The sequence below is a fragment of the Saccopteryx bilineata genome, chromosome 9, assembly GCF_036850765.1.
Source record: "Saccopteryx bilineata isolate mSacBil1 chromosome 9, mSacBil1_pri_phased_curated, whole genome shotgun sequence".
Lineage (NCBI taxonomy): Eukaryota > Metazoa > Chordata > Mammalia > Chiroptera > Emballonuridae > Saccopteryx > Saccopteryx bilineata.
In genome coordinates, this window is record NC_089498.1 from 42,911,265 (window position 1) to 42,923,385 (window position 12,121).

The 12,121-nt window shown below is 52.6% G+C and overlaps 2 protein-coding genes across 6 annotated transcripts; both read right to left on the minus strand.

Annotated features, from left to right (window-relative positions):
- Nucleotides 1-2,675: 2,675 nt before the first annotated feature.
- On the minus strand, nt 2,676-6,799 carry SYNE4 (spectrin repeat containing nuclear envelope family member 4). Its single transcript, XM_066243094.1, has 9 exons — nt 6,750-6,799; nt 6,301-6,438; nt 5,961-6,111; nt 5,332-5,475; nt 4,930-5,124; nt 4,608-4,856; nt 3,716-3,793; nt 2,949-3,007; nt 2,676-2,857 (listed from the first exon to the last, which is right to left on the minus strand). Exons 1-9 carry the CDS (start codon nt 6,752-6,754, stop codon nt 2,677-2,679), a joined length of 1,200 nt encoding a protein of 399 aa, XP_066099191.1. The 5' UTR covers nt 6,755-6,799; the 3' UTR covers nt 2,676.
- Nucleotides 6,800-6,821: 22 nt separating this feature from the next.
- Nucleotides 6,822-11,736, minus strand: ALKBH6 (alkB homolog 6). Of its 5 annotated transcripts, none has more exons than XM_066243095.1 (7): nt 11,666-11,736; nt 10,822-10,900; nt 10,460-10,528; nt 9,211-9,271; nt 8,695-8,846; nt 8,376-8,492; nt 6,822-7,245 (listed from the first exon to the last, which is right to left on the minus strand). In XM_066243095.1, exons 2-7 carry the CDS (start codon nt 10,888-10,890, stop codon nt 6,982-6,984), a joined length of 732 nt encoding a protein of 243 aa, XP_066099192.1. In that variant the 5' UTR covers nt 10,891-10,900; nt 11,666-11,736; the 3' UTR covers nt 6,822-6,981. The 5 variants fall into 5 exon arrangements, with proteins under 5 accessions (XP_066099192.1, XP_066099193.1, XP_066099196.1 ...); XM_066243096.1 differs by lacking the exon at nt 11,666-11,736 and adding an exon at nt 11,510-11,659; XM_066243099.1 differs by lacking the exon at nt 11,666-11,736 and adding an exon at nt 9,354-9,474 and having other exon boundaries at nt 10,822-10,865.
- Nucleotides 11,737-12,121: the final 385 nt, after the last annotated feature.

The following is a 12,121-nucleotide window of genomic DNA, read 5'->3' on the forward strand; positions in this document are numbered from 1 at the left end:
GAGTGACTCTCCTAGTGGCCACCAAATTGGTGAGATATAAGCTTGGAGGTTTTGAGGAATACTTTGGTCACCATCAGATAAAAATAAAGCCAAGACAGAAGAAGGAACTGAAAGATGGCACTGTCACTTGAGCCCCCAGATCAAGCTGTGTTTGCAGTCCCTCTCTCTTCAGTTACCCACAAAAATAAATTCCCATTTCTGTTTAAATCAGTGAGGATTGGGATCCAGTCACTTGCTCCCTGTGTGTCCCCAGGCCAGTGACTTCCCCTCTAGAGCCTCAGTTTTCCATCTGTTATGTGGGGGCATATCACTGGGTGGCTGTGAGGATAAAAGGAGAGATCTATCTTTTTTTTTTTAAGACTTTATTTATTCATTTTAGAGAGGAGAGAAGGAGGGGAAAGAGAGAGAGAGAGAAGAGAGGAGGAGCAGGAAGCATCAACCTCCATATGTGCCTTGACCAGGTAATCCCAGGGTTTTGAACCAGCGACCTCAGCATTCCAGGTCGACACTTTATCTACTGCACCACCACAGGTCAGGCTATCTTAAATGCACTTTCAGGAGCCTAGCACAAAGTTCCTGCCTTTGTTTTTGAGTCTGATTCTGTTCCACCTCTTGTCTCAACACTGGAAAGTGGATGAGCTTAGACACCTGAGACTGGGTACTGGACCAGGACTGAGCCCTGGAAATTCTGCTTTGTGTCATCAAGGCCCAGGGAAGAGGGGTTTCACAGTCCTGCACCAGTTATGGGCCAGCCTGAGAGCTCACCATATAGAATATTTAAATAGAAAAAACAGGTATGGATGCAGGTCAGGGGCTATAATATATAGGTGCTGTCAGCAGTTCGCTCAAATCACCTTCACCCTTTTTTTCCTTTTTTTTTTTAAAGTGAGAGGTGGGAGCCCTGGCCAGTTGGCTCAGCGGTAGAGCATCGGCCTGGCGTGCAGGAGTCCCGGGTTCGATTCCCGGCCAGGGCACACAGGAGAAGTGCCCATCTGCTTCTCCACCCCTCCACCTCTCCTTCCTCTCTGTCTCTTTCTTCCCCTCCCGCAGCCAAGGCTCCATTGGAGCAAAGTTGGCCTGGGCGCTGAGGATGGCTCTGTGGCCTCTGCCTCAGGTGCTAGAATGGCTCTGGATGCAATAGAGCAATGCCCCAGAGGGGCAGAGCATCGCCCCCTGGTGGGTGTGCCAGGTAGATCCCGGTCGGGCGCATGCGGGAGTCTGTCTGACTGTCTCTCCCCGTTTCCGGCTTCAGAAAAATACAGAAAAAAATAAATAAATAATAATAATAATAATAAATAAAGTGAGAGGTGGGGAGATAGTAAAACAGACTCCCATATGCACCCCTACTGGGATCCACCAATCAACCGAGCTATCCTCAGTGTCTGAGGCCAATGCTCGGACCAACCAAGCCATCCTTAGTGCCTGGGATGATGCTGGAACCAATCGAGCCACTGGCTGCAGGAGGGAGAAAGAGAGAAGTGGGGGGAGAGGGAAGGGAAGCAGATGGTCACTTCTCTTGTATGCCCCAACCGGAAATTGAACCTGGGATGTCCATACGCCAGGCCGAAGCTCTATCCACTGAGCCAACTGGCCAGGGCACCTTCACTCTGTACATACCTCTAGGTTCCTATGGCAAGCACCTGTGCTTCTCTGCCTGAACGGACTTTACAGACAGGAGTAGCTGGAAATTCTGGAGAGCTGACAAGTTCAGAAACCAATGAGAGATGGGAGCTAGTATATAAATGCCAACTTCTTTCACTCTTGGGTAGAACAACTTTGAGTGTGTCACACACAGTCTCCTAGAGATCCCTAGTAGGATGGCACCCCAGGTGCCCAGAGCAGCAACCAGCTCAACTCCCTTCCCTGGCTCACTTCTCCACGCCGCTACCGATCTTCCTAGGATCACCCCCTAAATAAACTACTTGTGCGTGAATCTTTGTTTCAGGGTCGAATGGGCTGATTCAGTTCTGCATTCTGTGCTCAAGGCAACTGGATCTCTGGAAGGGGCTGTCCAGATATATCAGGGCCGTATCCTAGATTCTGAATACTGAAGCATGCAATATCCTCACACACCCTCCTATAGACAGTTTGTGTCCCCTCAAAATTCATTCATTGGAATCCTAATCCCCTATGGCAGGGGTCCCCAAACTTTTTACACAGGGGGCCAGTTCACTGTCCCTCAGACCGTTGGAGGGCCGCCACATACAGTGCTCCTCTCTGACCACCAATGAAAGAGGTGCCCCTTCCGGAAGTGCGGAGGGGGGCTGGATAAATGGCCTCAGGGGGCCACATGCGGCCCGTGGGCCATAGTTTGGGGATGCCTGCCCTATGGGATAGTATTAGGAGGTGGGACCTTTGGAGGTGGTTAGATCTGAGAGTGTAGCCTTCAGGGAAATTATTAGTGCCTTTAATCTCTTTTGAGACCCCAGAAAGCTCCCTGGTCCTTCTGCCACATGAGAACACAGCAAGGAGTGGCCGTCTATGAACCAGAAAGCTGGTCCTCACCAGATACTGAATCGATCAGCATCTGAGCTTGGACTTGTCAGCCTACAGAACTATGAAATTTTCTATGTTTATAAGCCATGCAGTCTATGTTATTTTGTTATAGCAGCCCAAATAAACTAAAACACATCTTTTGACAAGTGATCATTTATTACATATGTCTGGGCTGTGTACTCAGATTGGTGGGGGACCGTTGACATAACTGAGCACCAAGTAAGGTGTCCTGGCCAGCCGGGCTGGAGAGCAGCAAGGGCCCCCTGACTGGAGCAGAAGCAATGCGGCACCCACCAGGACAAGGAAGAGGAGGAGGAGGAGAAGGAAAGTCAGTGGCCACCTGGATGCAGGAATGGGGACTCTGTAAAGGGAAAAGCAGTATTAATATATAGTGGGCTGTCATCATGAGCCCTGTCGCCTACATCCCCAGACCCATTTCCCAGGCATCTCACCCAGAATCTACCTCCAGCATCACATCCTGGAGATGGGAAGATGCTTGCCTCTTCTTGTCCTAAATGTAGATAGCAGCCAACAGCAGAATGGATGGAAGTGACACTTAGTGTGGGCGTTCCCTTACTACTATAGACCCTACAGGGCTAGGCATATTTCTCCTCCTTTCTTGGTACCCCCTCCCTCAATCCCTAAAGGCCCTCATGGGCTTGGAATATCTCTAAGTATATGATATAATGGATATCTATCTGTGCCTGTCCTCAGCCAATTCTCCTGTTCCTGGTAACGGGCTCAATTTGGTGCATGTGGGGGTGTCAAACCTGCCCAATTTCCTAATCCACTTCCATGACTGGACATGTGATGCAGTTTTGGCCAATCAGAGCCTTCCATCCACTTGGTCACTAATATTGGTTCAGGGTGTAGGCCATGACCCAGGCTGGGAAGTGGAATCAGCCCTGAGACTCGGCTGCTGGTGGGTCAGTGGCATTCTCCTTCTCTTGGGATAGGTAAACCAGGAGAAAGTGCATCCAGAAAATGATTGCTGGGGCAATCACTCTGCTGAGAAGGGGTCTACCTTGGGGAAGTAGAGTTGAGAGAGGGATGGACTAAGCCTTGACAGCACTTGAGGTCCTGAACTCAATAGTATTGGGCTTTTTCAGTTACATGAAAAAATAGCATCCCCTCCTTTCATGTAATTCAATTTGGGTTGGGTTTCTGTCACTTGCCATCAAGATTCCCAAGTGATATACCTGGCTGAGAACAAGCTCACCTGAGACTTCTGGAGCAGGGAGCGTCTCTGGTGACCTGCTAAATGTTTCCGGTGGCTGAGACCCAACATGAGTATGTCCTGTGGAGAGACAGGTATGAGGTCCTGGGAACCAGTGACAGAGAGACCCAAGGTTGGGGAAGGGCCAAGATGGTGGGTGTCATAGAGATGCTGGGGAAGAGAAGGGTCTTGGGAAGAGATAAAGAGAGGGGCAGAGCCAAAGAAACTGAGAGGAGAAACTATTAATTAATTCATTCAACAAATATTTAATGAGTGTCTATTACATGCCAGACAGTGTTCCAGGGGCTGGGGACACAGTGGCAATGGAAACAGGCAAAGTCCTAGTGTCCACAGAGCTTTTATTCTAGAGAGAGAGACTCTAAATAAATATACAGTGTCAAGGTGTGGTAAGTGCGGTTAGGAAATGAAGTAAGTGGATAAGGGGTGATAATGGTTAGTGGCCAGAGCAAGCCTCTCCAAAGAGGTGACAATTTGAGGAGAGACTGAAGTGAGGAGGTGAGCTGGGCATGATTCTGGGGGCTTTGAGCTGGGGGTGAATCTGCAGTGTTTAAAGAAGAGCCAAGGTTACTGTGGCTGTAGCAGATTGAACAAAGAGGAGAGTAAGGAAATAAGGAGATGTATATAAAGATGGTCAAGAGAGGAAAATAGAAAGAGAGATAGAGGAAGATATAGAAACAAAAAGAGAGGGAGGGAGGGAAGAAAACATTGAAACACCAGGAGGGAAAGAGACACTGAGAGAGAGAGAGCCACCCAGCCTCCTTGAAAGGGAAGGACCCTGCAAGGAGATGCACAGAGGTGTCCTTATGAATTGTTATTATTTGTTTTGATGTTAAATGAAGGATGTCTGGGTGGGGATGTCCCCATCTGCTCTCACCTCAAGGCCTTGTCCCCTGCTCTGGGGACCCCTGTGGCCACACAGCTCACAGGAAGCCTCCGGTGTCCAGGCTGTCTTTTGCCCCAAGGGCCCAAAGCCCCCAACGTCCCCTGCTGGGTCCCACTCTAATTCTGCGGGAGTGGGGAGACTACTGGGTGCCCAGGGTCCCCAGACCCCACCAGGTCCCGGCCAGTCTGAGTCCGCCTCAAATTCCAAATCCTGGTCCAATCTGTTGGCCTCCTTGAATACCTGGTCAGAGGACAGAGGTAATGAGGGTTGTGAAACTGGTACCAGGGCCGGGGACCACCAGGGTGGAACATACCAGGCTGTAGCTGAGCAGTTGGGCCTGTAGCCACCACAGCCGCCAGAAGATGCTGTCTTGGTGGGCTCTGAGGGCCCTCAGGACCCGCTGCAGGGATGCCCGGGCCCGAGGCTCGCTCTGCTGTGCCAGCTCCTCACTGAACGCCAGCAGTGCGTCTACACGCTCAGCTGCCCCACATAGGTCTGCCTGTAGGGTCTGGGAACACATGGTTGGACCACTCCCCTACTGCAACACACACACCAGGGGAACGAGAGGTCTGGGGTCTGGAGTTACATGCCCCCCTTTCCTACCCAGATACCTAGAACATGAAATAAACCCCATTTTCCACCCCAGGGAGCTGGCAACCATTCCTGAGGCCCTGCCCACCTTCCCACCCCTTGACCTCTCATTTCCCTTTCCCACCTGCAGCTGGACCATCCTGCTCTGGGTTGATGTCCAGGGACACAGTCCTCGCTCTAGGTCCTGTAGCCGGAGGCCCAAGCCCAACAGGCAAAGGTGCAGGCTGTCCTGCTCAGCCTCCAATACCTCCCAGCCAGGGATGGGGCTCTGGGGAACACAAGGGGCTGAGTCAGTGCTGGTGGGCCAACCAAGAGCTTGCCCCAACTCTCACTGCCACCCCTCTTGTGCAGAGTCCTGCCTTCTGGATGTTTCTCTACAGCAGAGTCCATCTCTGGGTCTGCATCAGGGCTGCTCCTACCTGGAGTCCTTCCCAGTGGAGCAAGACCTGAGGACCTCTAGTTCCAAGTTTCCAGGTTCTGAAGGCCCCTAGAAGCTTGGACGCGCAGGGCCTGGGAGAGGTTAATGGAGCTGGACACCCCCATAAGGCATGAGGAGGCACCAAGAGCAATCATGAAATACTTCTGTTTGAAATACTTCTCCAGTGATTGGTAAAGAATCATATTCTAGAGCGTCCCTCCCTCCACTGGTGCCTAACACTTCCAGAATCATCACTTCATCCCAGTGTGAAAGCCAGAGTCTAGGGGAAAGAGGGGGGGGTGGGGGCACAAGGGTCCTGGGCCACCTCAGCTCACCTCACGATGCTTTCCCCCAGTGAGGTCCTCACGGGAAGAGGGCATTGACAATCCGGAGTGATCAGCAGTAGGCTCAGCGTCCCTCAGCCCACCCTGGGAGTGCTCTGAAGGGTCCAAAGAGTCCTGCCCCAATTTCTGGGCTTGCTCTGGCCTGGGAGTCAGAGGGCATTGGCAGACCCTTGGGTGAGCCTAGGTGCCCATTATCCACCCTAGCCTATCCGTCCCCAGCTCCCCTCCCACGTCCCCAGGCGATCATAGCCACAGTACTCTTACCCTCAAAGAGCCCCTGCTACTGCTGCCACCCTGTTAGGACCCAAGTTTCAAAAGCCCCAACCCCTACCTAATTCTTTCCTCTTCAGAAGCAGAACAGATGGTGCATCCAGCAATATCCAGTTCCCTAGGGGCTCCAGGGGGATGGTTGAGGAGCTCTGAGTGGGGTCTAGGGTCCAGAGATGGGTACAGGGCCATAGCTGGAGGTCTGGAGACAGTGTCAGTGAGGATCCCCAGTAAGAGCCCTTTTTCTAGCCAGTGGTGTCCCCCAAGACACCCACGGTAGGACACACCCAGGCCTGAGGCAGATGGAGGCTCAGCTTCACCTCCTTCCAAGTGAAACTTGGGCCCAGGTTATTTGATGCCAGGTCAGGTGACAGTGGCACCAGTTAACTCCCTAGCAGGCCCGTAGCTGAATTTCCCAAGCTCACCCCACCCCACCCAATGGCATTCTAGATATAACCCTGCCCCTGCAAGAATCCTGGATTCTGTCTGGCTCATCTGACCCCCAGGACTCACACCATCTAAGGTCCCAGACTCAGCGACCTTCAGGAACACAAGCATCTGCCCCCCCCCCATCTAAAAACAAAGAAAGATTTTTGTCGGTTTATTTGAAATGAAGCCTTTTTCTGTGGTTCCCACAAAGTTATCAGGAAAATAAATAACTCGGGGAGCCGCCTCTGCCCCACGGTTTCAAAGTCCGGAGTCGATAGCCCTGGAAGCCTAGCGGGTCCTGAGTCCAGGTCCCAGGTCACTTGCTGAGGAGGAGGCCGGCACGCAGCACGCGGGGCACCCGGCGGATGGTCAAGGAGACGCGGGTGCCGCGGACCAGGCAGGCTCCGGGCCGCGCCGATGGGCAGGCAGCCGCATTGAGCGGCAGGGAGGCGGTGTCAAGCGGGTCTACGCAGGCGGCGGCGATGCCGTGGAGGAGACGCGTGTAGGCGGTGCCACGGAGCACCAGCAGGCTACGGGGTTCCAGCAGCAGCGAGGTGGCCGGCCGGGGCGGGGGCCGGGGCTGCAGGGCGTATCGACGGTCAGTGGGTCCACAGAAGTGAGAAGGGAAGCAAGAAGTTAGCAGACTTTGGGAGACGGGGCGAGGGTCAGCGAGTCCGGAGACAAAGGCTGAGTGGCAAGCGGGCTCTCAGGGATGGAAGCTTTGGAATGAAAGCCAGCAGGTCCCAGAGCCAGGACTATGGGGAACAGGGTGAAGGTGGGGTCAGCTATCCCTCGGGGGAATCAAGAACTCGGCTTCACCGGGGATCTCCAAGGGGCTGGGGCCGAGGGCTCAGTTTTTTCAGAGAACTGGGTTGTGAGTTTGAGAGAGGCCAGAAGATAGGGGTGGGAAGACAGAGACAGAGATGATCTGGTGTAGTCTGGGTGTATCTGCAGACATCAAGTGTTTGAGGAAACCGGCACAGTAGGTGGAGTATTAGGGGTATCCGAGTGTGTAGTGCTAAAAAGGGAAGTCCTAAGGGGCAGCTGGGGTCAGGGTATCCAAGAGAGTTTCTGTCAACACTGGGGTATCAGAAATGCATCACTCAGAGAAAGAGGTTAGGGAAGCTATTGCCATAAGCAGCCCTCAGAGAGGACAGTCAGGCTATATATATCTAGGTGGTCCTTGAGCAGTGAGTCAGGGTTGAGGTGCTAAGGAGAATCTGGGCATACCCTATATGGCAGATCACACTATTGGAGAGGCAGGGAGGAGGTCAGTGTTGGGGTGCCCTATTCAGTAGGCAGAGAGAGTCAGGACATCTGGGAGGATGTCAGGGATACCCACGAGTGAATGGTGTTGGGCATCTGAGGATATCAGTGTCTGCTGGAGTACCGGGGGGCTCTACATGGGGCATATGGACCTTGGGCTACTGGAGCACTCTGAATGTGTGGGGCCAAGAGATCTCTGAGATGTCAGGGCATTCCAATCAGCAGGTGGGGGTATTGGAGTCTGTGAATAGCAAGATTTTTAAGGCACCCTGAAAGTAGATAGGTTAGATGTCTGGGAGGATGTGGCTGCACTCCATGAAGAGACGGGAAGGTATCCAGGAGGTTATCAGGGGTATGTTGTAGGCAGTCTTGGGACTGGGGCCTCTTAGCGGATGTGGGATGTCAGAGTGCCCACAGTGGCTGGGGCAGTGTCTCAGGGCCCACCTGCTCTGTAAGGTCATCATCCTTTGGCTGCCGCGGCTCGTAGAGATCCAGCATGGTGTGGGAGCCCAGACTGATGGTGCCGACGGTCGGGTAGTACAGTGGCCCATCCTCATGGGGCTGGGGAGTGGGCACCAGGGCTGGACATGGAAGGAGTCCATACCCCCCACCCTCTGGGGTAAGGGGAGCTTCCCAGCTGAGGACAGGGAGGTGAATGCCTGTTTGGGGCATGTGGCTGCTTAATGAGTAGAGGTTAGTCAATAAGATGTCCTACCCCATGATGGGTAAGAGGTCTGAGGTCGGGGTGAGGGTGTGTGGTTACCATGATGCCCTCCCCAGGCAGATACTGGTTCACAAGGACGTGATTGGCTGGGAGACCCCCAAAAAGACTGAGGTCAGACACTTTGTCCACGTAGCGCTGGAGCCACAGAGGGAGCCGCTCAGGAACCATCCCCCGGGGATGGGGGAGCCCACCTGGAGGAGGGCAATGGGGTCCTGAGAGCACCTAGCCAAGGAGCCCTGGCAGCTCAGTCCTCATTAATGATACTCCAGAGTTCGGTAGCACACAGTGTGACCTCCTCAGGAACGCCTCTTTGGAGATCACCACCCCACCCTTTAAAAGTTTCCTGATGCCTCTAAACCCCTCATCTCTTTGAGACACCCAACTTGTAAGGAAATCCCTAAACCTGCAGGACCTCTACTGACCCCTCAGTATCCTCCTAGCCCTTGGGACCTTGAACCCTCAAAGGCCCCCCAATATCTTGAGACTAACCAAACTGAGCCACCTGCCCCAGCCCATATCCTCAAATCACCCATACCCCCAGGCAGGAACACTTACCCCAGTTCTGTAACTTCCTCCCAGAGAGCTGGGTCCACTTTGGCTTTGGGGCATTGAAGACCTGGGAAGTGGGGAGGGAGTCACTCCTTTTTCAGGACCACCCTCTCTGATTCTCCCACCCAGGCCAACATAGAGGTCTTTACCTGGGGTGGAAATGGGTGATCTCAGTGTCTCGGGGATAATCCTCTGGGAGGGAGCGTTCCTAAGATTTTGCTATTTGCCCTTTCCCCTGTGGAGACTGCTGGCCCCAAAGCCCATCTATGTCTACTGGGATTGAGGAAAGGAACCAGGGTCACACAGTGGTCTGAATCTATGAGAGCTCTGGCTCTTTTAGCCCAGTAAATAGTCTGCACCCTGTAATTTACTAGGCTGTCTCAGAACAGTCTGACTTCTGGAACCTCCTTCTTCCTATCACCTGGGGAAGGAAATGTTCTAAGCTTGGCTATCTCAGCATAGCAAAGAGAGCACTTTGAAAAGTCTCCACTGCCAAAACCCCAAATTTCTAGAATGGCAATCTTCAAGAGGTCTATATTTCTGCTCAATCATCTCCTTGTTCCCTTTATGGTTATGGGGCTGGAATAGGCTATCTCAGCACAAGTCTGTGTTCTGTGGTTAACTTATTCCTGGGACTCAAAGTAGATAAGACTAGTTGGATCCTTGCTCTATAATTAAGGCTCTAGGCTGCAAAGGTTATCCCTGTGCAAGGACTGAGCTTTGTAAGTTCTTCTTTCCCTGGGCTATCTCAGCCCCAAAAATCTGAACACTGCAAATTCTTCATTTCCCAAAACTCTAAGGCATGAACTGGGCTATCTCAGCCTATATTTATAACCTCCTTTTCTCTAAGATAGCAGGATTGGGCTATCTCAGCACAGAGAGTATGGGCTCTGTAACTTATTGTTTCTGAGGCTCTGGGCCTGTACCAAGCTATCGCATCACAGGAATCTGATCTCAGTAACATCCTTGTTTTGGAAGCTGGACTGGCCTATCTCAGCACAGGAAATCTGTGTTCCATAATAATCACTTCCTTTCTAAGAATCAGTTTGGTTTCCCCTGAGCTTCCTGGGAAAAGCTCTTTTTGACAGACCCAGTAGGTCCTGAGAGGAAGAGGGAAGGTGAAGGATGGGTGCTGTGGTACTCTCTTTCTTGCCACGATCTTCAATACAGCCTCAGGGGCTTTCAAACAGGACCTAGGGGTTGGGGAAGGATCTGGAGAGAGGGGGAAAACAGGCCAGAAGCACATTGGGGTCACCTGTCGAAGCAAATACTCCTCCTCTTCTTTGGAGATGAAGTCAGGGACATAGTAGATTACTGGTGGTGCCTAGGACAGAAAGATCCCCCTGAAGATGATGCCCTTTGACCTACACAGGAGCCCTAGCACAGATGAGTAGCCCTCTCCCTCTGTAGTGAGGCCCAGGATGTCCCCAGACAGGCCAGAGCCTGAAGTTGATGGACCAATGCCCATTTTGGGGGTAGGAAGTGAGGGGAAGGGGAAGAATGAACTTGGAGGGAGAAGCCCCAGATCACAAACCCAGGAGGCAGCCTGTCTATTCCCACTCTACCTCCCGCCCTCTCATTGCCACCTTCACCCTCTGCACCCCCAGTCCTGACAACCTGATCCACCCTGAATGGTTCCAGGGCTGGGACCCTGGAGTCCTGATCCTCCATCGACACCAACTCCATGCACCCAGTCCTGTGGGAAGGGGAGGATATGCTGAGTCACCAAGCCTCCTACCCTCAGGCTATGATCCTGCTTTCTGCTCTATCATGAGTCAAGGCCTCACCTCAGGCCTTTAACCAAACTCCCTGGATTTCTAAAACCAGAGTCCTCAGCCTCTCCAAAGCCACCCAACGAGCCCCAAGACTCTCTGCCTGGACACAGTGAGCACCCAGAACATCAAACTGCATCCACCAAACGCCTATATCAAAACACATATATTTGTTTTCTCAAGAGAGAACATCCGTTCACAAAGAACATCCTCTGACCCCAATGGGAGCTTTCTCAAAAGCTCCACAGCCTACAAAGCTGCACCCCAGAACCCTTTTAAACATCTTAATTTGACACCCCTTCCTAACAACTTCAGATTTGCAACCATAAGCCTCACTCTCGAACAACATTTAGGTCTCCATGGACCCTTCTCCCACCTCGATTCCTTTTAAGTCTCCTATTCTGACCACCACATACCCACTATCTGAGTCTCTTCTGACACGTGCACTGTGTCTCCTTGGACCCACCCCAACTCTGGACTCCCTCAGATTTCCCTTCCTGCGCGCCCCTTCACTGCAGCACCCTCAAACTTACAGCAGTGAGCCTGACTCCTCTCAAACCTTTCTTCCCGTAACTCCTTAGCCCCCACACTCTGAGTCTTCTAGGACTCCATACTCTGCGCTTCCGCGGACCCCTACCCTCAGGTCTCTCGGATCCCTATTTCCGCACTCCGCTACCCACAAAACTGACCGTCCACCAACGTCCCCTCCAATATCCAAATCCAACACCCCTATTCCTTTCCCAGCCACTTCCGCCCCCACGTTTCTGACGCAGAAGTCCTCACACCAATGGGAACCCTCACAGGCCTTAAGGGCCCGCCCTCCTCCCAATGGGCGCTCTCACCCAATATTGCCCCGCCTCTTCACTCTCGTTCAATGATAGGCTAAGCCTGCTGAGCCTTTGTATACCCTTTTTCATCTGGCACCGGCCAATCAGAGCTCCAGAACCGAACTTGTCCAAACTGCGGAGTGGATGCAGATGGGAAGAACGCCCATGAAAACCGCAGGAAGACAAGATTGTTAGGACTTCCCGTAGGCTAGGCCATCTTATGACCTCGCTGCAGGGAGGCGACGTTGTAGAAAGAACTTCCTCTTCCACCCTCCCCCAGCAGCGTTAGAGGAAGGGCTGTAACTCTTCAAACACAGA

Bases quoted from the DNA above. Each gene is read 5' to 3' on its own strand.
- SYNE4 (XM_066243094.1), bottom strand. The intron at 4,857-4,929 runs GTATGTTCCACC...TCCTCTGACCAG, and splicing joins AACTGCTCAGCTACAGCCTG to GTATTCAAGGAGGCCAACAG. The intron at 2,858-2,948 runs GTGAGATGCCTG...TTCCCTTTACAG, and splicing joins ATGCTGGAGGTAGATTCTGG to AGTCCCCATTCCTGCATCCA.
- ALKBH6 (XM_066243095.1), bottom strand. From the start codon at position 10,890: ATGGAGTTGGTGTCGATGGAGGATCAGGACTCCAGGGTCCCAGCCCTG. The intron at 9,272-10,459 runs GTGACCCCAATG...CCCACTTCCCAG, and splicing joins AGGAGTATTTGCTTCGACAG to GTCTTCAATGCCCCAAAGCC. The intron at 8,493-8,694 runs GTAACCACACAC...CCCACTCCCCAG, and splicing joins TGCCTGGGGAGGGCATCATG to CCCCATGAGGATGGGCCACT.